The following is a 25,479-nucleotide window of genomic DNA, read 5'->3' as shown; positions in this document are numbered from 1 at the left end:
GAATCCCCTCACCAGTACATTTGAGAGTGTTGGCAACATTCATTGTCACCCCCTTCTAGGTATGGGCAACCAAGACAGAAGTGTGACTGTTAGACTGACACCTTACACTGAAATATATGTAACAGCGGCAAAGCGGTGGAGGTTTGTATAGGAAAACAGTCCAGTTACTATTAACTTTTGTTTAAATGTTATTTAGGCAACACTCCAAATACAGGTGACAATGTTCTTGGTTGTCTTCAAGGTTTGTTTCCTCTCCTTGTCTGAAGCTGACTGGGAGCTGTTACTAACACTTCCAGTCAGCGTTTTGTATACAGTCGTCCTGAGGTGTAATCTGTGTAATGCTTTCTGAAAAGCCAGACCTCGAGCCTGTACTTCCACAAAGAGTTAAGTTGCGTTACAGAAAAGGGATGTGTGGTAGAGATGACGATAGTTTGTCCCCAGTACATGTTAGGCGGGACAGGGACTGCCACTTGTTACACTGCAAGGCGTCAACAACACACTTCCACCTCTCACGCAGGGTATTTCCTCTGTGAAAATGACAAGGGCTCTGTGGGGCACGTGTTTGTCCCCCACACAATCCTTGCACTTGTCTCACCATAGTATGTTATTTGTTCACAATCTCTGCCTAAAAGATGTCCTTAAACAGCCTCTCAGACATCTCCCCAATATAAACTTTTGACTCAGAAAACAGGGCAATGCATGTGGTGTAAAGTCCTGTCTGCACAAACAAGTCATGCACTGCTCCACCAGCAGTAACTCCGCTGAACCCATTCTAGCTTCCAGGCTTCTTCAAAAAGAGCAGACACCTCAGTGAAAAATAGCAGAGAGATTACATCTCACCGGCTCTGTTATTATTCCCTTCATTTACAAAGCAAATTGTTAGCCACAACAAGCACATACTGTATAAAGGAGGCAAAAGAGCTAGTTGCATTTCAAAATCTTTGGTTATCCCTAGCAGCTATCCCCAACAATTACTACCTACCATAGGGGCATTAGCTTAGGAGCCCAGGTTTATCAATTGTAGCTGACTTTCCAATGATTTACACTCATAAAGCTAGGACAGAACTGAGCATTTACACGACCCAAACACAAATCACTTTTTTTACAGTCCTTCACATTTGTATTTTTTGCTAAGAATTTCTTGTCAGTCAGTCTGTTCTCATAACATGCCACAGCCCCTGGATCCCTTCCCAGCCAACACAATCAAACCACAATAGAGACAAGGGTGAGTTTCTTACCAGACCACCTCCAACAATGGCTACTTTTTCCTTCTGAATGTCAGTGGAGTTCATGACTGCAACAATCTCACTAGAGTATGTTTTTTGCTGTCATCTGTCCCCTGAGAGAATAGACTCCACTCTTCCTGCTGTACTGCTGGGCTGTGTTTGCACAAGAGTAAAGAGAGGGAGGCGGTCTAATCATATTCTGAGTCACTTCCCATGGTTAATATTCAGGTTTAACTCCCACCTCAAACTCACAGTTAGATCAGCTCTGACCATCTACCAAGGCCTATTACCAGATTTGCCTGTCACCTTGGGGTGCACTCATTTATTAGGGTTACTTTCCTTTGGAGAGGGGGTTGTAATTCTATTAATGCTTTACTTGTGTTTGTATATGAAGCTTTACTTCTCCCTTCTGCAAGTTCCCTCCCAATAAAGCTATCCTGCAGGTCCTAAGTTTCCCAGGGCTGAGTTCCTCCAGCCCCAGACTCAAATAAACACCCACATTCACACACACATTTACAGATTAACAGAACATGTCTGAGCGGAACAGGTTTATCAGCACTCTCAGCTGGTCCCTGAATTCAGCAGGCTGGGTTACACAGCACTTTCCAGCTGCCACCCTTATGTGCCCATGGACTCAATCAGGCTGGGTTACACAGCACTTTCACTTATATGCTCCTGGACTCCACAGGCGGGGCAGAGCAGCACTGCCAAGCTACCACCCTCACATGCCACAGGTTTAGCACATCGCTATCCCCACTCGCTAAAATTGTTCTAGGAGTAACCCCCTTGATGAGCAAACCCCACAGCATTTTTGGGCGCTGCAGGGATCTTTAGCTTAAGCAAGAGAAGTGTTGCTGCAGAGCAAGATAGGGAAGCCAAGAATACAAAGGAGTAAAATGAAGTTTGGAGAGAGTTTGGCAACCACCTTGATTATAAAAGTTATTTTATTGCCAGGTTTATAAAACTTAGGAGACTAATAGTACAAGGAGAGAAAAACAACCAAACAGTTACAATATTACACGATTTTAGTTGGGGCATTGGGGAAATCTAGCCTAAGTTTGATCACAAAAAACAGGTTTAGAAAGTTATACCTGGACTAAGAAAGAGAGAGAGAGAGCAAATTAGGTCTGATGGAAAAAGTGGGCTTAAGCAGAGAAGAGAGAGAGAAAGAGAGAGAGAGAGTTGGGGTCTCACCACTCAGCGCAGCTTGAACTGGTTGAAGGTTCCCAGGAGACAGGCTGTTCAGTTCAGGGTCCGGAGTGCTTGAGACAGGCAGAGACCCCAAAATGATCAGTCAGGAAAAGGTGAAGTCCCAGTGAAACTGATGCAGCTTTTGGATCCAGACATCAGAAGAGAGGTTTGAACTCGGGTAGGGGTTTTTATAGGGAAGAAACAATGGTTCAAGGGAGAACACTAGGTTTGTTTATGGGTAAACGATGACTCAAGGGAGTATACCAGAGTGGTTTTGTTTATGCTGGACAATAGGAATTGATCATTCCTGGCTATGGGCAGTGTTCCTTCCAGGGAGCTCACAATGTAATCAGGCAGATTCAGGGTTTTGGATATCAATAAAGGATCTATGGCTAGAATTGGTCTGATAACTGCTGAGCTGGGTGTGTGTAGGTGTGGGTTCATTAACATCTGGAGCAGAGATCTCCCACCATGCCGTGCTTCCCTGCTTCACTGATCCCAGAGTTCAGTGCGGTCCCTGCCTTGAAGCTTGGTTCTCCATTCGGTATGCTAACAGAGATGTTTCCTTGTTCCATCTTCAATGTAGATGAGGCTTTCTGTTTTCCATTTGGTGTGCTAACTGAGATGCCTCCTTCTTTTACCTCTTTGATGTAGATGAGGCTAGGGGAGTTACCTTAATCCTGTCACCCTTGTTCGGAGGGGTTTAGGTGTGTCCTCCACTGCCTTTTCATTGCTTTTGGTAAATCCATCTCTGATCGGTTCTGGATCAAGCAAAGGCTGGGGGGAGGGGAGGTCAGGTGAGTCAGACAGTCAGAGTTTTGCACCTTGGTTCCCCAAGAACACAGAGCTGACAGGTAACAGGCCAGATCCAGCAGTAGGGCCTAGCTCTGCTCAGTTACCCTGGAGTGATGGTGAGGTTATTTACAGGGGTGGGTTGCAAACCCAAGGATGTCTTCCAAATTTCCAAGAGTCTCTTGCGTGGCTGCTGCATGCACACAGTGAACGAATGTCTTGTATCACACTTTCAAAGCCTTCTCAACAACACACAACACAAAATATGCCATGTGACTTGCACCCATCTGGTTGCTGATGAGTGCTCTGCAAAGTTACAGCTGCGAAGGCATTTTGCAGGCCATGAGCGTTGGAAACCCTTTTCTCTGAGGAAGAACACACGGCGTGCTCCTTGCCCGAAGGGAGGAGCAGTTCCAGCTCTGGGGGTGTGAGACCCCAGAAGAAGCTGTGTGTGGGGTGCAGTGCTTTAGATACTCTTGTGCATTTGCTCTGAGGCCTCATGCCTGAATTGCAAAGTCCTTCCCACAAATAACAGTGGTGGGATCCACCAAGGGGCTTGGGAGCTACATGCTGACGGTCACAGCACCTCACTTTTAGGCATGTAGAAAATCCCAGGAACAACACTGCGATCCATAAAGCTGTGTTAGGCTTTAGAAGCCAGCATGCTGGGTGCAGCCCTCCCCTCTCTCAGCGCCAGGTACCTAGGTCTGGGTGTCAGGGGACGACTATCTCTGCTAGCAATCCCAGATGGGACCTCTCTCCTGGAGTCAGGAGGCTTAGGCACCTAAGTGGGCTTGTTTGCAGGAATGAGTTTGGCACCTGCCTCATTCCACACAAAACAGGAGGAAGCTGATAGCACCACTGGCCACCTTCTAACTTTTAACCCAGTGGTTAAAGCATTCACTGGGGATGTGGGAGACTCGTGTTCAGTTCCCCCCCTCTCTACCAGAGGAGAAGAAAGGATTTGAACAGGGGTCTCCCACCACTCAGGAGGCTGCCCGAACCACTGGACTCCCGCAGCCTCTGTTGGGAAACTGTTCTGCTGGGTATAAATAATGACAGAGTGATTGATTGGACCAGGGGGACCTAACCTAACCTAGAACCTCCCAGCTGAGTGCTCCAGCCACGGTGAAACAGAGAGTACATCTACACGGCACAAAAACCCTGTGGTAGCAAGTTTCAGACCCTACATCAGCTGACTCGAGCTCACTCTTTGCAGCTAAACAGAGCAGTGTAGACATTCCCGCTCAGGGAGGAAGGTGGGTCCCAAAGCCTGAGCGGGAACGTCTACACAGCTAATTTTAGTTCTGTGCCACGAGCCCGCATCAGTTGACCCAGGCTCTGAGACTTGCTGCCGGGGGATGGTTTTGCAGAATAGATGCACCCAGAGTCATTGTCTCTCTGGTTCCATGCCTGGTTAAGTATTTATCAATAGTGGGTGAGAGAGAGACTCTGCAGTGGGAGGTGGGAGAGCCCGAGTCAGTCCCACTGCACCAATTACTCTTGTATTATTTGGACAGACTGCAGCAGAGCCACACCAGAATATCCCATCGCTCAGGGGTTAGAGCACTCACTTGGGAGGTAGGATTTGAACAGGGGGCTCCATCCTAGTAGAGAGGGGGGAATTGAACCTGAGTCTCCCACATGCCATGTGGGCTAAAAGTTATAAAGTGGATTCCACTGCCAGCACTGTCTCCAGATGGATTGTGAATCCAGGACACAATCCAGGAAGTATACTGAGAAGGTGCTTCCCAGATCAGGCCCCAAATACCTCTCAGCCCCAGTTCGTGACTTGCTCTGGGGCTTAGGCAGGAGATACGTCTCCAGACCCTTAAAGGGAGGCAGCAGCGCACATGCCCCACAGCCTAAAACTGATGCCCCAAGGGAAAGGTTACGATGGAAAGTTAGGTGCTGAGAGCGGTTAGATACCTACAGAGTTTGGTGGCAGCCAAGCAGGAGTTTTGTGGATTGCAGTGATGCTGCACACAGGGCTTTAGGCACCTATCTCTGGAGTCTAGGCATCTAAATTGCATCATGGATTGCTCCCATTGTCACTGGTCTACTGCAAACTAACACATGGCGTGTGCAATATTTAGCATGCTTTTGAATACAATGAATTGCTCTACTTAAGAAACAGCAATTTTACATGCAGTAAACTGAAAAAATGATGAGTTAATTTGTTGAACTTCTTGCCATAATGTGCTTTGATTAATAACATACAGGAATTAAATACCGTCAATTGTATATATCCAAATCAGATAAATCTATTTTCTAATCTGACTGTACAGACATTTAAGGCCATGTCAGAATCAAGGCCCTTGTTCTGATAATAGTATCTACATTCAAATCAAATGACTGTTGAATTGCAGTCTAGTGCAGTGTTTCCCATCCATTTTGTTGCCATTTTCAACAAAGTGCTTGTGTGAGTTAAGTTGTTCAAGCCCTGACACATCAAAAACAAAAAGAGCATCTGAGATAGTGGAGCAATCAACATTTCTTGCCAGGATTAAAGGACTCTGTGCATCAAGGCAAGCTCAAATTTCTCATTAAAAGTAAGTTTTGTTTTAATAATTTTCGCATGGAGGGTGCACCACACAAATCTTTTATTGAAGTAAGCGTGCCTTAGACTGGAAAAGGTTGGGAAACACTGGTCTAGTGAATGTATAAATTAACAGGCATTAAACACTGTTGATTGAGAGAGACTGTGTGGTGAAAGACCTCAGAGCAATGTTTGTGCACTAGTGAAGTCTACTGAAACAGTCTCAGACTTCATTAATTTTTTATCGCTGGCTTTGAATTTGCAGTCCCTAGCTGGAGAATCACCTCAGATGAGCAGGAGCAAAACTCCACCAAAGTATAATATACTTTTTTCAGCTGAAGACAAATGACTCAGCATCTATCAACAAATCAGGACAATGCACCAATACATTTCTCTGCTCAGCCACACAGCAGCCAATAGATTTTTACTGCCTGAAAGACTAATGTATGTAGAAACCCCAGCTAGAGACACCAACTAGCCACAGACAGTGGAGGTCAGACGTGACATAAAGTTTATTTCATAATTAACAGTAAACCCACATGCTATTTTTTAAAACATAAACAGCAAAGTGTTAACTTGCTGTGTGAACAGCTGTTAGTTTAAACTCCACTCCTAAAGCCTCTGAAAGATTTTTATTGTGTGCTCTATGGATTATTAATGCATAGGAGGCATTTAAATAATTAACACTAATATAAGGCTTGCTAATTAATTCCTGGGGTGCTTTGGATAAGACTGGATTTGATCATGTAATTACACACATACGCATGTATGGGGAGGGACTGAATTGAGGTGGCATTTCCTAACTTTTGAGAATGTGCACTCTTACCAGTGTTCTCTTCATGCAGTTTTTTGGGATGCAAACTATAGATAGAGACATCCAATCACACATTTGTGCTAAAGGGCATGCTGAGTGCAGCGATGTTTTACTGAAGACAGAGCAGATGGACATGGAATATGAACTGGGTGAGTGACACTTAGATAGATCACACCAGCCTGGCTCCCATCTGCAGGGGGCAGGGCTGCTGGTGCCATGGGCAGTGTTCTACCCACCTGTGGCTGCCCCAGGCCCCAAGGGCAGAGGCAGGAGAGGGGCAGCAGCCCTAGCAACAGGAGGAGGTGGCTGGGCTGGGCTGGGCTGGGCGAGGTGCTTAATCATGACTGACAACATAATTTCAGCAGTTCAGAAGCTTGGGTGAGTGACTTTCATCCCTCCCTGAAGGATGTAAATTAATAGTGCAAATTCTATAGCTATTTGGGTGCAGGACACAGGCTAATCTGTTCATTCTCTGTTTGCCTAACATGGATTCTGAGGGGACACTCTATGTACTGGGTACTGAAAGGATCAACCTGTCCCCTTCACTCTCCTTGCAATGAAATCACACCAGCACATTGGTTCAAAAGGGATTCAAAACCACTAGTCTCGGGTGATGCTCCTCTGTGAGGTGGGGAGTCACTGTTTCCAACAGGGGAGCTGAGCAATAAGAATACGAATTGTAGTCCTCTCTCAGGGAATGTCCTGTGTGGTTGACTCTGCAGCTTTAACCAGGGTGCACATGGAAGGCTGAGGGACACTGCCAACCAGTCAGAGTAATTGCTATACCCCTGGTAATCCAAGTGCTGATATATCTCATAGCTAGTCACCCACACATTCTGTACAAATCCTACAATATGTTCAGTGCTTCACTAGACTTTGAGTTTTCAAAGGGACTCCATCTCCTCATCAAATACCCTGCGCTGTGTATGATGCCAGCAAAGTGGGATGCACTTGGAAAGGTGACAGGGACCCAGCCAGTATAGCGCTGATGACCCAAGTGCAAATGTCTTACAGCCACATCACCTCCACAATCTGCATAATGGTCATACAACATGTCTGATGCATGTCTGGATTGCCTGTTTTCAAATAGATTCCGTTACTGGTCTCCTTTTCTGTGAAGAATGTCTAGGCAGAACAGTGTAGCGCAGCATCCCCTCACCGTGCCACTCTTCAGTGTCCCTCTGGACTACAAAGGACACAGAGATCCTCAAGCTTGCAGTTACCAGCGGTTTATTAACAACAGGCACAAGAATCTCCCCCCCCCCCACCACCACCACCATCATCAATCATCATCATCATCCAGGGCCTTGCCTGGGCCAGCTATCCCTGGGGCTGCTCAGGGCCCAGGGAGACAGGCAACTCTCCCTTTACTCCCCCCTCCTCCCATTTCCCCTTTGGCCCCTCAAACCCTCTGGGGGCTGGTTTATAAACCCTGTTAGGCCAGCAGGGCACATCAGCTCATGGCCTAATCAAACCCCAAGGAGGCTGCTCAGCTTGTGCCTATGCACAGCTGCCTTCCGTCAGGCAATCAAGCCCCAGCCCAGCTACCCACTCTGCTGCCCCAGAGCTAGCTAAGCTAGCATGGCAGGAGCTGGCCAGGGGTTCACCTCCCCAGAACGCTGTCACAAACAGTATCTCCAAATGATGGTAAGTCAGTTGTAAAAATTAGATTTTTTTTTAATTGTGCAATAAAAGATGTGGACTACATGCATGCAGAGCTTGACTTTTGTGTGACAATTAATGCATATGAATGCAGTGATTCAAAGCACAGCTAAGATGGATGATACGCACCTTCAGGGAAAGTCAATGGTTCCAGAAGGGGAGAGTAGCTATAAGACAAAGCTGGGGAATATTGGCCTCCAGTATCCAGTGCACAGACTTCAGAATGATGCACTGAGAAGGATCACAGGGACACCATTGAAAAGGGCAGTTCATTCAGTATAGGCCTAATAACCCATGTGCCAATATCTGTCGTAAGCACCCTAAATGTTTGGACAGGTGCTATTGCTTTATTCTAGGGAAAGTCTGGACTCTTTGTTAAGGCTTCTTATGATGACAATGGTGCTGCAGAAGTACATTTGCACCAGCTATGATCTTTGACTTGGTGGTCACATCTTCTTTTTATATCAGTGATGTGTAATCTCTGAGCAATGAAGCAATTTCCATCTACACTTAATAAGTACTGTGTCCATGTCACTAGTTGTCTTCTGTAGAATGTCCTGTAGACAGAAATGTTTTGAGAAACACAAATCTAGAGAGACTTGTCGATATAGTGATAAAGTGGTTGAGTTACTTAGTCTTGAGATGCTTACCATGCTCTGTCACCATGTCAGTTATGGAGTCTAATTTGTGGAATGTTTATTCTATTTGGTGAAATGATGATGCTATGACTGGCCATATAGACCAAACATCCAAATATGCTAATTTGTGGCACTGTTTAAAATATCAGTGATGTGTCTACAGAAGAAATAGGATCCAGAAATTCACAATCAAAATAGGTGGAAGATATAGAAAATATTTTAGGGTGCATGCTTGTGGTAAAACTCTTTCTACCTCCTTCCATTTTAGCAGATAGACAGGAACAAAGTCATTTTAGAATGCTTACAGTGTTTGTTAGAAATTGTAGAGAAGCCAATAAAAAGATGGGGGGAGGAAAAGATTACCCAGGCAATCTAATGTTATCATATATGTTACTGAAAATCCCCTGAGTAGATTCCTCATAAACAAGTGCCTCTATGAAGATACAATTATATTACATTCATTTTTGATTTGGAATGACATTTTCAAAAATAGGTGCCAAGTTTCACACAAGCTGGCAGTTGCACACCTAATTGAACCCTTACTGCAGACCTAAAATGCATTGGAAAATGGGGCCCTTACTGTGATGCTGGCTGGATTAGGGGGACCATTTATGATACTATTTAACATCAATATTTCAAAATTACAATAATTCTTATGAGATAGGCCATGTCAGGTACCATTAGGAAGGTTATAGTTTGCTAAGGATGATGATATTGTTTATGTGCAAGTGTCATATTTGTATTGGAAGTTATGGATATGTTTGGTGTATCTGTATTTCAACTTGTGCTGTGTTTCTGGGTGACACCCCAGACAGGATGGCTGCAGCACTAGCCTGTTTAATGGTCCATCAAGGAAACTCACAGGTACAAGGGGCCCAGGGGGAGAAGCCAGGGATACCTGATGAGTCACCTACTCATGTGACCCTGGACTTCATCTTATTTCTGTAAATTTCCAGAAGAAGCATGGCAAAGGCCAAGGGACATAAAATGCAGCTGCACTACATCCATTTTGTCTTCAGCCTTCACCTACCCCTGGATCAAATCATCTGAAGCTATGAAACAAAGGACTGAGACCCATCCAGGTCCTGGATGTACACCAGAGGGACTATACAAGCTTGCAAACTCCACAATTCTACTGGAAATCTGATATATATGGACTTTTAAATCATTTGTATCTATGTGATTGCTTTAACCATTTAACATTTCTCTTATCGTTTGTTTCTTTCCCTTTATAATAAACCTTTAGTTTTAGTTACTAAAGGATTGGCTGGCAGCTTGGTATTTTGGGTAAGATTCAAACTTATATTGATCTGGTACTGTGACTGACCCTTTGGGGTCAGGAGAACCTCTTTGATAAAGGGAATAGAGTTTTAAATAACTGATCTCTTTACTGGACCTAGTGGCTGATTGGGAGCTAGAGACTGAAATGCAGTAAAGGGGGCTGTGTATATTTTGTTTTAGCTTCTTGATGACCAGCGGGGGGAATCAGAAGCTTTGTTTGTGGCTGGTTGGGAAGTCTGACTTCGGTGTTACCCACCAGTGCTGGGAGAATCTGCTCTCCTTTTGCAGCCTGCCCTGACCCTAGGCATGGACAGGTCACACTTATTACAAAGTCTTTTCTTCCTAGATGATGTAGGTCCTTTTCCCCATGCCGATTATTGAAGGCAGTTCTGGGTAAAATGGACTAAACACCACATTTTCAAATTCGGACTGATTGACCCCAACTGTAGCTTCCCTCCTCTTTGCAATATCTCTGGAAAGACTTGAATTTCCCTGATTACCTTCCTGGAGAACTTTGTCATCTCACTCAGTCATAAATTGTAGGCATTTGTCTCAGGCAAAAAATGAATAATGAAACAAATAGAGAAAAAATGCCTGCTCGATTTAAGCAACTTCCATAATATTATTAAAGAAAGAAACACTGGGTAACATTATAGAGATTAACCAGGCACAAGGAATCAATGAACATAGGCCTTCTGAGGAAGAAGATTAGAACTTCAAGGCAGTGACTTTGAACAGTTCGCTGCACGCAGCAAATCTGGCTGCTGTGGTGTCACTGCTATTGTTACTCGTGCCAGCTACATCAAAGCAAGTTTGGTTATGTCTACACCTGCTGCAGTCACCTCTCCTGATTGCAGTGTAGACAGACCCTAAGAGCTTTGGGTCAAGTGCTGGCTAAAAGAAGCTTGGCATTGTGAGCAAAGAAACTATCCCCTCTTGTTTGATGCCTTGTGTTCAAGGAAATGGGACTTTGTGTATATTCTTTGTAAATAAACAGGGTTGCACAAAGAAATAACGGACTCCAGTATCAATTTCTCCTCCTAATGGAAACAGCGTCAGCCAAAAATTTGGGGCGCTAACTGCCCAGATCAAAAAAAGATCAATATGTCTTTTGCATTTCCACACCTTATTATGCAGTTCTGCCATCTCGCCTGTGGATCTCATCTCTACTAATGGTATGTAACTATTTGTATATCACATTGCCTGTCAGCCAGAATCTTTTAGGAATTCTGCTGTAGAAAGTTGTCTCCAGCGATGCTATGCTCCAAGTGCATATGTCAGGCATACAGTCAGTATCTGCTCACTAGCCATCTGCAACAGAAATAAATGGTTTTAATGTGTCTGATGCTAGCCAGTGGCATATGCTTAGTGCAACTATAAAAGGATGGTGTCGAGTGCATAGACGCATGGGATCCTTGACTAGAGATAAACTTCAGAGACAAAGGGAAAAATCCTTTTTAAATGGTGTGGCCCAAATCTTTCCAGGAGAGATGCAGTGAAGGGGTGAACACCGGCAACTCCCATTGACTATAGTGAGACTTATATACCACTCGGTGTTTAGGCTCTTCCAGGATAGTTCTATAGCCTGCAGCAAACTGTCTATCAAAGCAACAGGTTAGGAGTGTTCAAGATGCTATGATCTGCTTAGCTAACTATCTCCTGGTCTGGGATCTGGAGCTCAGACCCCACCGTGAGCAGAATGGGATGAATGCCAATGCAAATAGACGGCTGCCATCCCTTCCCTCGCTATTTTTCAGGATGCAGCCTCTGCATCTGGCCCTTTGTTTACAAAGAGTTTTCAGTCTGTAACGTAAGAGAAACGGCACTGAAACAAATGCATCATTCAGATGAAAGCGAGAATGGTGCCATACTACAAACCCCTCAGGGCCAGCTACTGGGTCAAATTTCCTCAGTGGTGTTGCCCATTACCCATGACATGATAAACCACCTCTGTGTCTTCAGATCCCTCCTGAAGTCCTGCTTATATTGTGACACTCCCAAGGAGCTGGCTGGAATAATAGCCAGGTTGAGAGGTAACTGGGGGATTGCTTACGTATCTTTGTGCAAAAACTCAATCTCCCCTGGGGAGATTTGTTCACATCCAAAAACCAGCCCCAGCAGACTGTGCTGCAACTGGCAATATCCAGTCAGGAGAAGCTTTGGGACAGCAGGGAGCACACAGGGCGGAGGTACAGCGTGAAAGAGAAACCTCTGAGCTGGTTAGTTACCTTTGCTATGGGCTTGAGGAGTCTACAAACCCAGGGGCAGGCTGCGCGGGAGTCCATCGGTTACTACACTTGGAAAAAGAAAAAGCAGTTAGAAACACAGGTTTATACCAATGGCTCAGCTTTATTCCTGGGATAAATTCTTCTTCCTTGTCAAATATTTGCCTTAACATCTAGTCTTGTTCGTAAACCTTTGAATAGTGAATGTCTCTGTGGTGTTTCAGAGATGCATGCCAAGCCTGATGGCAATGTGAACCCAAGTTAAATTACAGTGGACTCTGGAGCCAGCAGGGATTTTCCAGCTGGTGTTTCAGGGGATAGCATGCCAAACGATTTCCAGTGTTGTGTTTGTAGCTGTTGTGCAACAATGCTGTCTGACCAGCGGTCAGTGATGATTAGTTACTCAGCAAGGCTAGTTCCTATTGCAGAGACTTTCACATCACCCCGGAACTCTTGTTATTACTTAAACTCAGTTTGTAGAGCAAAGCAATCATATTAAAGAAAATGAGTGGGGCTGGCCCTGTTGTGTAGTCAGAAACCAATGGTAAGTCGGACCTCAGGGCTTCTGCTGCTCTGGCCGACTGTCCCATACAAGCCCACTTCGCCACCCCACGTATGCAGGAGCAAAGGGACTACACCAATTCCCAGCGTGGCAGCTGATTTACTTACGTGTGCATTGCAGGGAGGGCACTAGTTGGGCCAGTCATGTGATGCACAGTAGATGGGAATCCTCCAGTCTGTCCCAGCAGGCTGGAGGGCATCATTGGGGGCCACATGGAATAACCCATTGGGGGCAGCTGAGAAGGAATGGCCTGCACTCCTGGGGAAGGGTAATGGTGATGATGATGCACCGTTGATGGCCTTGGTTTTTCTGCTTTCACAACAACTGGAGCAGCAAACTGGGGATCCTCAATTTAAGGGAAAAAAGGGCAATATGTTAAATTTGTACCCGACAGGGCAGGTGAGCACATTGGTCTGTTACTCAGCAACTACGGGCCAGCTTGGAGCAGTCTTCCTACAGAACATTCCTTTCTCCTGGGCCTAAAGACCAGCTGCATTGACTGCAATGAGATACCACCTCCAGCAAACCACAGGTGTCTGGGCCCCACCCAGACTGCCGGGGGTGTCCCCACTGCAGTTAAACACCAGCAACTGGCCCGTGCCAGTTGACTGGGGCTCAAAGGGCTTGGGTTTGGAGCTGTTTAATTGCAATATAGAAGTCAGGTTCAGGCTGAAGTCCGGGCTCTGGAACCTACCCCCTTGTGGGACTCCAGCCCAAGCCCAAACAGCTAAACCCAATGAAACGGCCCCATAGCCTGAGCCCCATGAGCCCAAGTCAGCTGTCAGGAGCGAGCTGCGGGTGTCTGACTGCAGTGTAGTCCCACCTCTACACTCAGGCTCCACTCCCACTTCCCCACCACAGGAACAGGCAGGGGAACAAACCTGCCTTGCAGTGGGATGTAGAGAACCAGTGAGCTGCTCTGTTTCTTCCTTGGCTCTTAGGTGCAGGAGCCCGATCTTTTAATCTGCTCATTTTCTTCAGCCTGGGAGTGGTCTGTTTGCTCTCCCCTCCTGCAGCTCCCCCAAGGGCTAGGAACACACAGCGTCAGACACTGCATTCAACAAGGCTCTGCCTTTCCATTCAGCGCGGACAAGAATATTCAACCGGGAAGTTAAAGCCCCCAAAGTAGGAGCAGGGAAGATAGTGTGTGTGCGGGGGAGGGAGGAGTGTCAGTCAGAGCAGATCGGATCGCTTTGGCAGTGCTGGGACACTTGTGGAGCACTACTCCCCCTTTATGACAGTGCTGCAGGTCCTATGAGCACCTTGCTTTTCTTCGTCTCCCTATGAGCACAGGCTTTCCCATGAGCCAGACAGGTCCCGCCCTCCTTTGCCCCAGTCCCACTGTGCACTGCTCTAAGGTGTGGGGCAAATGCCACGCCACAACTCGGGCTGAGAACAGGCACAGCAGAAAAGATTCATGCTTCCCCTAGTGTGATACTCTGCCAGGTGGCAGTGGCTGCTGCAGAGCTTGCTTTGAAACATGAGAACCGACAGCCGCTCTGAAACACGCAAGTATGTCTGATGTAGACAAGTGGGCTGAACAGGTGCAGAAAACACCAGATCCGTGCCCCCCCACAGACCAAGAGGATCAGGTACAGAAGGGTGTTATCAGACCACTCTGAATATTGGGGGGGTTGGTTGGTTGTTTTAGCCTTCCGTTATAGCTGGAAATAGCACCCAGCAACGGTGTTACAAGCACATGTGTGGTCGTTATCATCTTAGCACACGAGGGCCCGAGAGCATCACGCCTGAGTGAGAACATGAGCCAGAGCACCATCTGGCTTGTGTGCACAGAGAAAAGAAAAAGCCATATCACGCATGCAGGGCAGGAAGCCCCGTGCACATCTCAGCACGGCTGTCAAACTCCCAAATTAACTGCTCTTCCTGCTTCGATGGGAAACCCCTCTAGGCAGGCCTGGCCTAACGTTTTCAAATGCACCTCAGTGACTCAGGTTCCTAAATCACATTTTCAATCTTAGGCGCATATAGAATCATAGAAGATTAGAGTTGGAAGGGACCTCAGAAAGTCATCTAGTCCAACCCCCTCCTAGTGAAAAATTTTTCCTAATCTCCAACATAGACCTCCCCCACTGCAACTTGACAGAACTAGAAGCAATGGTCTCATCTGCCACCACTGAGAACAGCCTAGCTCCATCCTCCCTGGAACCCCCTTTCAGGTAGTTAAAGGCTATCAAATCCCCCTCATTCTTCTCTTTTGCAGACTAAACCAGCCTCGTTCCCTCAGCCTCTCCTCATAAGTCTTGTGCTCCAGCCCCCTAATCATTTTTGTTGCTCTCCGCTGGACTCTTTCCAACTTGTCCACATCCTTTTTGTAGTGAGGGGCCCAAAACTGGACACAATACTCCAAATGCAGCCTCACCAATGCCAAATCCCTCGATCTGCTAGCAATGCTCCTACTAATGCAGTCCAATATGCTATTAGCCTTCTTGGCAACCAGGGCACACTGCTGACTCATATCTAGCTTCTTGTCCACTGTAACCCCCAGGTCCTTTTCTGCAGAACTGCCGCCTAGCCCGTCAGTCCCCATTCTGTAGCTGTGCATGGGATTCTTCCGTCCTAAGTGCAGGACTCTGCACTTGTTGTTGTTGAACCTCATCAGATTTCTTTTGGCCCAATCCTCCAATTTGTCTAGGTCACCCTGTATCCTATCCCTACCTTCCAGGGTATCTACCACTCCTCCTAGCTTAGTGTCATCTGCAAATTTGCTGAGGGTGCAATCTACCCTATCCTCCAGATCATTAATGAAGATGTTGAACAAAACTGGCCCCAGGACCGACCCCTGGGGCACTCCACTTGTGACCGGCTGCCAGGTAGACATCGAGCCATTGATCACTACCCTTTGAGTCCAATGATCTAGCCAGCTCTCTATCCATTCATCCAACCCATACTTCTTTAACTTGCTGATAAGAATACTGTGGAAGACTGTATCAAAAGCTTTGCTAAAGTCAAGGTATATCACGTCCACCGCTTTCCCCACATCCACAGAGCCAGTCACCTCTTCATAGAAGGCAATCAGGTTGGTCAGGCATGACTTGCCCTTGGTGAATCCATGTTGACTGTTCCTGATCACCTTCCTCTCTTCCAAGTGCCTTAAAATGGATTCCTTGAGAACCTGCTGCATGATTTTTCCAGGAATTGAGGTGAGGCTGACCAGTCTGTAGTCCCCTGGATCCTCTTTCCTCCCTTTCTTGAAGATGGGCACTATATTTGCCTTTTTCCAATCATCAAGGACCTCTCCCAATTGCCACAAGCTTTCAAACATAATAGCCAATGGCTCTGAAATCACATCAGCCAACTCCCTCGAATGCATTGCATCTGGCCCCATAGACTTGTGTATGTCCAATCTTTCTAAATAGTCCTGAACCTATTCCTTCAGCACTGAGGGATGTTCACCTCCTCCCCATTCTGTGCTGCCCAGTGCAGTAGTCTGGGAGCTGACCTTGTCTGTGAAGACAGAGGCAAAAAAGGCATTGAGTACTTCAGTTTTCTCCACATCCTGTCACTAGGTTGCCTTCCCCATTCTGTAAGGGGCCCACACTTTCCCTAATCTTCCTCTTGTTGGTAACATACCTGTAGAAACCCTTCTTGTTCCCCTTCACGTCCTTTGCTAGCTGCAACTCCAATTGCGCTTTGGCCTTCCTGATTTCATTCCTGCATGTTTGAGCAATATTTTTATAATTCTCCCTAGTCATCTGACCAAGCTTCCATTTCTTGTAAGCTTCTTTTTTGTGTTTAAGCTCACCAAAGACTTCTTTGTTAAGCCAAGCTGGACGCTTACTATATTTGCTACACTTTCTGCACATCGGGATGGTTTGTTCCTGCGCCCTCAATAAGGTTTCTTTAAAATACAGCCAGCTCACTTGGATTCCTCTCCACCTCATATTAGCCTTCCAGGGGATCCTGCCCATCAGCTCCCTGAAGGAGTCAAAGTCTGCTTTTCTGAAGCCCATGGTCCATATCCTGCTGTTCTCCTTTCTTCCTTTTGTCAGGATCCTGAACTCTACCATCTCATGGTCACTGCTGCCTAGGTTGCCACCCACTTCTACTTCCCCTACCAAATATTCCCTGTTTGTGAACAGCAGGTCAAGAGGAGCACGGCCCCTAGTTGGTTGCTCCAGCACTTGCACCAGGAAATTGTCCGCAACACTCTCCAAAAACTTCCTGGATTGTCTGTGCTCTGCTGTATTGCTCTCCCAGCAGGTGTCAGGGTGATTGAAGGCCCCCATAAGAAGCAGGTCCTGTGAACTGGAAACTTTCCCTAGTTGACTGAAGAAAGCCTCATCTACCTCGTCCTCCTGGTCTGGTGGTCTGTAACAGACACCCACCACGACATCACCCTTATTGTTCTTGCTTCTAAGCTTAACCCAGAGACTCTCAACTGGCCTATCTCCAGTGGAACTCAGAGCAGTCATAGTGCTCTCTTACATACAGTGCAACTCCTCCACCCTTTCGCCCCTGCCTGTCCTTCCTGAACAGTTTATACCCATCCATGACAGTGCTGCAGTTGTGTGAGCTACCCCACCAAGTCTCGGTTATTCTAATCACATCATAGTTTCTTGACTGTGCCAGGACTTCCAATTCCTCCTGCTTGTTTCCCAGGCTTCTTGAGTTTGTGTATAGGCACTTGAGATAACTGGCCAATTGCCCTACTTTCTCAGTGCAATTCAGGAGGCCAACCCTGTTGCACTCTCGTCCTATATCACCAAAAGGATTTAGATACCTTTAGGCACCTTCATACATTTGATGATCTGGGCTTTAGGCACTTAAGAGCCAAATTTGTAAAGGGACTTAGGTGCCTAACAAAGAAGCACCTAGGGGGATTTTCAAATGAGTCCTAGGTGCCTAACTTCCATTGACTTGCAATGAGACTTTGGGGCTCCTAAGTCTCGTAGGGCCAGATTTTAAAGGCATTAAGGCACCTTACTCCTATTGATTTCAATTGGAGTTAGATACGTGTCTACCTTTAAAACCTGGCTCTTAGGTGCTTTTGAAAACGTTATTCTGTCTCTACATGTGTAGGTGTGTCCAGTACCGAGCCCAAGGGCCCTGATCCTGACGGGGGGGCTCTCGGCCCCACAATCACATCAGTGCTTCAGTTCCAGTCCATCTTAAAGTGCCCCCAATTCAGGGCTGGAAGAGCAGCTGAACTCCTCCACCATCCCAGGAAGAGTCAGGAGACAGGGCTGGGAAGTTCAGTTCTGTAAGACACCATGCAGCCTGAGCCCAACCCACAGAGCAGCCTGCGTGGGTAGGGCCCTATGAGACACCCATTGGTAATGGGTTCTGCAGCTGCATTTAGGCCCAAATGTTCAAAGTGCCTCTCCTCCATCTATGGAGCTCCCCTCCCCACAGGCCCTGCACTGGCATGTGGAGATCAGCTCCCGACTCCTGCCCAGCGTCTGTTTGAGCAGAGAGCCCTCTACGGGGGCAATGTCATTACCTGTGGGGTGTGCTGCAGCAGGGGAGCCCCAGTCCCGCTGGGATGTGAGAATGCCATCGGCGGCAGAGCTTTCAGCATCATGTTCTGCATGATGATCTGGTGCATCTGAGCGTTCTGCATTAGCATCATCTCCACCATGTCTGGGACAGGGCAAAGTGTCAGCATCACCAGAAAGAGACAGGGACACAGGGAATCTTAGTGGCCAGGTCCTTAGCACAGAGCCCAGACAGCTCAAACTTAGTTAAGGCAGCTGAAAGGGGATCTGGAAAGGGCCTTTTGCATGTGGAGGATGAGAATGTTTATAGACACAGATGTCTCCGTGGCCAGTGGTGCCCTTTATGGCAGACACCTATAACTGAGTGAGAGCGCTCAGGCTCTCAGGCTAGCTTAGCTTTTCCCTGTCTCCGTGAGGAAGCCCTCGCTACATGTTTGTGACCCAAACCAAGGCGAATCTTGCTGGCATGGGCCCTGGGCCGAGTGTTTCGCCTGGCCGGATTCTCAAAGGGAGACTGATTCGGAAGGGGCAGGCTCTGCTGGTCAAAGCCCTGCACAGGCAGGTCCAAAGGGCTCATCCCAAGTGTGTGTTTGTGTGGGAATCCGTTAGTGGGCCTGCACAGGCCTGAAAGTCCTATCAGGTCCTGTTCAAAGACCTGGTTTTCCTGCGGCTGAAACACGTCCCCCGCCCACAGGCATGGGTCTGTGCTCATCTGCGCATCACATTCCCAATCAGCAGGTAACTGCACGATGGACAAGGCTCACATGGCCGTGAGGATGGGGGCCCGTAAGCTCATGGTGGCGGGTAGGCGGCAAAAAGCCGCTGGACGCTCCCACTCCATCTCTTCCCCTAAGGCTCCCCTGTCTGCCTGCCTGCTGCTCATGCCTCTCGACCCTGCCTCCCCTGAGGCTGCAGCGTGTGCTGCTGATGCTGGAGCAAGTCAGCTAGGGTCAGCAACAGAGGGGCTGGGTGGGTGGGTGGGGGGCTGAGCAGAAGCAGGGCCTCAAGTGGAGCCAATGTCTCCAAATCCTCGTGCTCAGAATGATTCAGTGGGAAGCCAGGTAGAGAAAATGTTTTACACAAGCTCCTGTGGAGAGTTTGCAGGAAGAAACGATGGACACTACTGCGTCCTAGATGTAGCTCAAACATGAGCTGTGGCTTTGGGGAATTTGGCAGGTTAAGTAACGCCGTTCCAAGCGCTCTAGTGAGAACCCACACAAACTGAAACCGAAAGACCGGTCTGCACCAGCCTTCTGCAGCCCAGAGCACTGTGTGACACAAGCTCAAGTAGAGGGCTGGGGCTGGGACCTTCGTCTGCTGCATGAAAATGTTTGGGAGGCCTCAAAGTGAGCATCATCCCTTCACTGCAAGATCACACAGGGAGAGCTGCTGGGTGGCAGAGGGACAAACTGTTCATCACCAAGGGCTTCTATAATCAGAAAACATGACAAGAAATTTTAGGAAAAAAACAAGGGAAAGGGAAAAAAATTAACATCTGAAATGTTTGAAAACTTCCCCAGCTTTAAGAGACATTAAACGGTCACCCTGAAATTTCTTTCCATGTGGCTTTAAAAATGTATCTATAGCATAAATTCCCCCTTGTGCTGATCACCCTGGTATCTTGGCACCAGAAGCAAATCAACCACAACACAAAAACAATTAAAGTAACCAGGTTTTTCATGTAACTAGACACATTGAGCCAAATTCATCCCTGGTGTAAATGCATCATCTTCAGGGAATCAGCAAGACAAGATGGCTGAGGTAATATCTTTTATTGGGCTAACAGAGCTCTGTATGGCTTGAAAGCTTGTCTCTCTCACCAGAAGAAGTCAGTCCAATAAAAGATATCACCTCACTCACCTTGTCTCTAATATCATGAAACCGATACGGCTACAAGTACACTGCATTCAACTTCAGGACAGTCAGACATAAATTTGGTCCATTTTGTTTTAGAAAACAAACTGATTCAAATAAACTAGACACTGAATTAAATCCCCATGCAACAGATTGTGAAGTTGCTCTCTGATTTTTTTCATCTCCCTGCAGTACCAGGAAACCCCTTGCAAAATTCTGAGTTGGGGAAAGAAACCCAGATATTTGCTCCACATGCAATTCCTGGACCTTGCCCACGTCTGGTGAGACGCACCAAATAGCTGCCTCCTCTTGTTTCCAAGGACAGGTCATTCTTACATGCATTAAAATAAACACTTGAATTGTAATAAGGAGAAAGGACAGTGGGTACAAAAACCCTGTTTGTTCATTTTGGAATCACTAGTTGTTTGTAAAAGTTTTAGCTACAAATGTCCCTGGTAATGTTTAACCAGTATCTTCCCTTGTGCAGTTCTGCTTCCCCATACTTCTCTGCAGCTTAGCCTTGGTTTTGCCAAATGTATAGTTCCCCTCTGTTGCAAATTAAGTGCATAGTAGTGATAATAGTTATTCTGGGTTCCCCTATCAGATGGCACAGATATTTGACTTGCAAGACCAGTAATTCTATTGACAGCTTGGTTGTGATACTCACAAGGTAACGTGAATGTTGTCTCATGTCACCATAGTGATACTTTCTCCTGCTTCCCTGAGCTCCTTCTGATCTCTGAGCATTTAATGACCCGAGCATGTTGGTATGGCTGATGCTTACCTTCCTTAATGCTTCCAGAGCGGGGGCCCGGGAGGGGCTGTGGAGGTGGGATCTGTGTGATGAGAGGTGGCTGCTGAGGTAACTGTTGGATGATGGTTGCAGGTTGCTGAGGCATCTGGGAACAAAAGGAAAGCAAGAGGAGATCGGCATTGCCATATGCCTGCAACCCCGGGCTCTCTGGGCCACTGTGTTTAGTTTTCTGGAGCCTGCATGCTTCACAGCTGAGCCATACCTTACCCATTGCAAGCATCCAGCTCAAAGATAAGGGTCTCTAGGAACCAAGACTGTCCAGGTGTCTAGTTACTAGCTTGCAGGCATAACATTCAGCCTTACCGTCCTGTGTCTGGCAATGGGGAATGCTGAGCCTATGGGTCATGGACAGGCTTCGAACATCAGTGGTGAAGCACTGGAATAGGTTACCTAGGGAGGTGGTGGAATCTCCATCCTTAGAGGTTTTTAAGGCCCAGCTTGACAAAGCCCTGGCTGGGATGATTTAGCTGAGGTTGATCCTGCTTTGAGCAGGGGGTTGGACTAGATGACCTCCTGAGGGCCTTTCCATCCCTTATGATTCTATGATCAAAATTCAGCACAGCTCCTACTTAGAGCCATGTCCCAGTTACAGCTATTGGTGTAGCTGCACTGGGGCAAACCTCCCGTGCAGGCAGGCAAAGTGGTGGTGGAGCTACCCTGGCATCTCAGATTTAGAGTAAACGGCACTGGTACAAATTGTGGCATATTGCAGCTTTGGGGAGGTTATGTTAGGGGTTTGCCCCAGTGCAGGGCACCACTGACTGAAATCTCAAGGGCAGATGAATGCTTATGGTTGGGTTGTTTTTAAAAGGAGGCTCCATATTTAATGTACTAGATTCAGATGTGCCATAAGTGGATGCAGCCCCCCCTGAAGTGAACCAGAGTTAGTCAGATCTTGCCCCAAGCAGCACTGGCCCTTTAAGGGGGTTAAGGCTCAACGGCACACTGGTCCAGGCTTGGCTGCCTCCCCAGGCGGAGAGGATGAATGCAAGGGTCATATGATGGGAGCATGCTAGGAGATAAGAACAACCTTTGGCTAAAGGGAAAAGGGGTCTGAGAAGGTCTCCAGGGACAGCATAGCTGGGAGGCAATGCTCTCTCGAAAGCAGGAGGCTCTCCAGGGAAGGGATGGCAAAGAGTCCCTGAGCAGGAGGTTACAGGGCAGACCGCAGGGTTGCTTAGGGTTCCTAGGGCTGGAAACCATTGTAGAGGGTGAGGGTGGACTCCCCCTATGCTGCCAAGCTGTGAGGGGATGCCATGAGCCCTGTTAACCAGGGGAAGGTGGGAATGATTAGAGCCCAGAGGGTGAAGACAAGTGGCAGAGGACAGGCCATAAGAGGAGAAGGCTGTGCCCAATGAAAGAGTCTGGGGCTTTGGGTTTATGCTGGACTTTGAGTTAAACCCTGGAAGGGATGGACTTTTGGACTTAGCTAGAGGGCTAAGTCACTGCCACAACATGGGTGTTCTGGGAAACTGAGGCAGGGTCTGACTCCAGACTTGGAGAGACCATGTGACATGCCTGCTTAGGCCAGGGCGGGATATAGCCCAGAGTCCAGGTTCCCTCCAGTTAGTGAGCATGTCCTCATGTCCATTGTCATTCCTGGCTTGGCGCCTGTTGATGCAAGCTGCTATGAGAGACTGTGCTATGCATAAGCCAGGGAGCTGATACGGTGGCAAACAAATGTGCACACTGAAGGTCGCTCATGTATCATCACAGGCTCCACTCCTTCTTCTGAGGCACTGCACGCAGGCACTCATCTCCCCCTTCCTCAAACACTGCAGAGCTGTCCTGGGAGCTGGCCTGACAAAACAGCAGCAGCTACCTTGTAAAGCAGCATTTCCCATCACATTTCTAGACAGGGTAGAATGGTATTTATACCAGCAGGCTTTTGGTGTCCTGGCAAGGAAGGGGTTACATAAATGCTAATACCCTCTGCTGATGGGAAATGTCTGCTTAGCCCGTAGGAGAGGAGCTAGCTCCCAGGTTGCTGTCACTCAGGAGCAGGCTGGTTCCCGGGATTAGGAGGCAGTCACTGAGGGTGCATCTGCACTGCAGTTAGACACTCGTGGCTGGCCTGTGCCAGCTGAGTCGGGCTTGAGCTGCAGGTCAGGGTAGGTTGGGTAAGAACTACCATGGACCCAAGTAGCAGAAAGGAGCTTGTGGGTAGGAACATATTTCAGCTCCCATAAAGGGGGCACTGAGGGAGACACAGGGAGATGGGAAGTATCGCTTCTGGTGGTGCAGGGAGTGGGGAAGAGGCAGCGCTCCTCATCAGGGCTAGTCAGAGGGCATAGGCACTGAAGAGGAGCATGATAAACAAGTGCCACAGAGTGGGGAGAGTGTAGTTAATGAAACTGTGAAGCTGTTTACAAATAGAGCAGGTTAGCCCAGCTGTGCTGATCTGTGCTTGTGCATGGAGGTTTGATGCAGAATGTGACATACGTTCAATTCTTCTGTAAACATGATGAGAAAACAAGCTGTACTTTGACAATGGACAAGGAATGGGGGAGACAGGTGTGCTGACCTTGCTTACCCAGCCCAGGTGGTATGGATTTGTTCCCCCTATCAGTGCTGTGAACACAGATTCTTTTATTGACCAGTCCTGAGTACTAACCTCTGTCCTGCTGCAGGACACAGTGGGCTCAAAAGGGAGCTGGAATACATCTGGTGTTAACTTGTCTAGTAACAGTGTTTTCTCCTACCACCATTGCTACAATTGCATTTATTGGTACAAGAGCACCTAGTGAATGCAATTCAGTGATCCAACCTATGTAACAGACACACAATCAAATGCTGCTTATCTCCTCTGAGTACTGAATTACAACTTTAATGAAGCACTCGGGGATAGCTAGTATTCTCAGAGACGGGAGCTAAAGGAAATCTTAAGAGGAAACTCTGACCCAAAGCAATAGAAGAACTAACAACCAAACAGTTTCACAGATAGATGCTGTTACTAACTGGTAACCTCCACAGATGGTGTGGCTAAAAGAACATACATCTCCCAGGGGGGCCACTAGTGTTGGTGAATACTTCCCTTTGGTATATTCTAACAGGCTGTAACCCAGACCCAAGCCACATCACTCAAGCCTGGAGATACGGAGGAATCTTTCAGCAGCACTTCTCTGTCTCACACCTTCATTGATAGGCAGAGGGCTAGAGCATGAACTGCTACACAGAAGAGAACTAGAAGCACCAGCTATGATTTAGCCAATCCTCCCTGCAGTGATGGCTCCTTCACTATAATACGTATCCTTGTCACTTCTGTATGGATGGAGTGTTCCATACCCATTCCAGCTCAGTCCTTTTGTGGCTATTCTCTCACTGCAGACTATGTCTGCTTCCATTTGTAAGCAGCATTTTTTTGGCAGGTGGGAGCACAGATCTAAATATAACCACATATGGCCTTTGAAAGATTAATACAGAAATTCAACACTTTGGATGACATAGGCATGAAAAGGTCATTTATCTCTGTCTTCCCTCTAAATCTCGCCAGCAAGGCAATTTCAGCAGAGGGGTGGGTCAAACCCTGCATTACCCGACTGTTCTCAGAGTCTGGGGGTAAATTCTGTAGTAACAGTTTGCAGCCAGAGGATTATACCTAGCCTGAACATTGTCGTACTGTCAGGCAGCCAGATCTGTCTGTTTCAGAGAATCCGGGCCAGATTTTCAAAGGCAGTCTCTAAAATTGCGCAGTTCTTCCATCACCACATTTTTGCATATGAAAAGCTCCAGTTTGGACATACCAACTGCGTTTGCACCCCAGAATCATGTGAGTCAATGACTCACCCTGACCAAAACCTTAGAATCTTCTCATTTCCCTCTTGTTTAAATCCTATCACCACCTTCAAAGCTCCATTTCACAGCACCGTTTTTCCAACCAAGGTGATTCTTAGGCTCAGGTTTTAAGGCCCAAAGTGATCGTTTCTCACCTAGTCTGCTCTCCTGTATAGAAGCCATAGAATTTCCCACTGTTAACTCTGTATTGAGACTTATATATTATGTATTGAGTCTCAATAACTTGTGTTTGGCTAAAGCTTATCTGCAGGGAAAAAATCCAATCTTAATTAGAAGACTCCAAGAAATGGAGAATCCACCACTTCCTTTGGTGGCTTGTTCCAATGGTTAATCTCACCCTCTATTAAACGTGTGCCTTTCTTCTAAGGCTGGAGAGGATTTCTGGTAGAGCCTGCCAATCTAGAATCTTCTCAAAGAGTGTCCTGTAGAGCAACAAGAGGCACTTCTTCCCATGTGGTTGGGAGGGCTCACCACCTGGGCACCATTCCCCCTTTCTGTTAGTTCAGGAAAGGAGGCCTGGATGTACAAAAGGAGTGATACATCCTTACTGCATGGTTTTGAGGTGGCAGGTAGGGATAAGCATTTTTGAGGGCTTCATTCAGTGCACCCTTGAGTGTCTAATAGCTTTTT

The 25,479-nt window shown here is 47.1% G+C and overlaps 2 protein-coding genes across 10 annotated transcripts in view; both read right to left on the bottom strand.

Moving 5' to 3' along the window:
* KMO (kynurenine 3-monooxygenase) overlaps positions 1-1,566 on the bottom strand; it is a 39,989-nt gene extending 38,423 nt beyond the window's left edge. For 7 of the 9 annotated variants that reach the window (XM_067548790.1, XM_067548792.1, XM_067548793.1 and 4 more), the window contains exon 1: positions 1,239-1,549. In XM_067548790.1, the coding sequence (XP_067404891.1) occupies positions 1,239-1,292 (54 nt within the window). In that variant the 5' untranslated portion in view covers positions 1,293-1,549. Of the gene's footprint in view, positions 1-1,238 lie in introns of all 9 variants that reach the window. The other 2 variants (XM_067548791.1, XM_067548796.1) reach the window with 2 other exon arrangements.
* Positions 1,567-8,914: 7,348 nt separating this feature from the next.
* Positions 8,915-25,479, bottom strand: part of CUNH21orf58 (chromosome unknown C21orf58 homolog) — a 40,991-nt gene continuing 24,426 nt past the window's right edge. The window contains exons 5-9 of the mRNA XM_067548787.1: positions 21,025-21,139; positions 18,392-18,531; positions 13,038-13,276; positions 12,372-12,434; positions 8,915-11,454 (exon numbers count right to left, since the gene is read on the bottom strand). Of these exons, the coding sequence (XP_067404888.1) occupies positions 12,377-12,434; positions 13,038-13,276; positions 18,392-18,531; positions 21,025-21,139 (552 nt within the window). The 3' untranslated portion in view covers positions 8,915-11,454; positions 12,372-12,376. The remainder of the gene's footprint in view (positions 11,455-12,371; positions 12,435-13,037; positions 13,277-18,391; positions 18,532-21,024; positions 21,140-25,479) is intronic.

This window comes from Emydura macquarii, unplaced genomic scaffold (assembly GCF_026122565.2).
Source record: "Emydura macquarii macquarii isolate MOO-44397 ecotype Brisbane River unplaced genomic scaffold, CSIRO-AGI_Emac_v2 contig_1253, whole genome shotgun sequence".
In the NCBI taxonomy this organism is placed as follows: Eukaryota; Metazoa; Chordata; order Testudines; family Chelidae; genus Emydura; species Emydura macquarii.
This window is presented reverse-complemented; position numbering and strand designations above follow the sequence as displayed.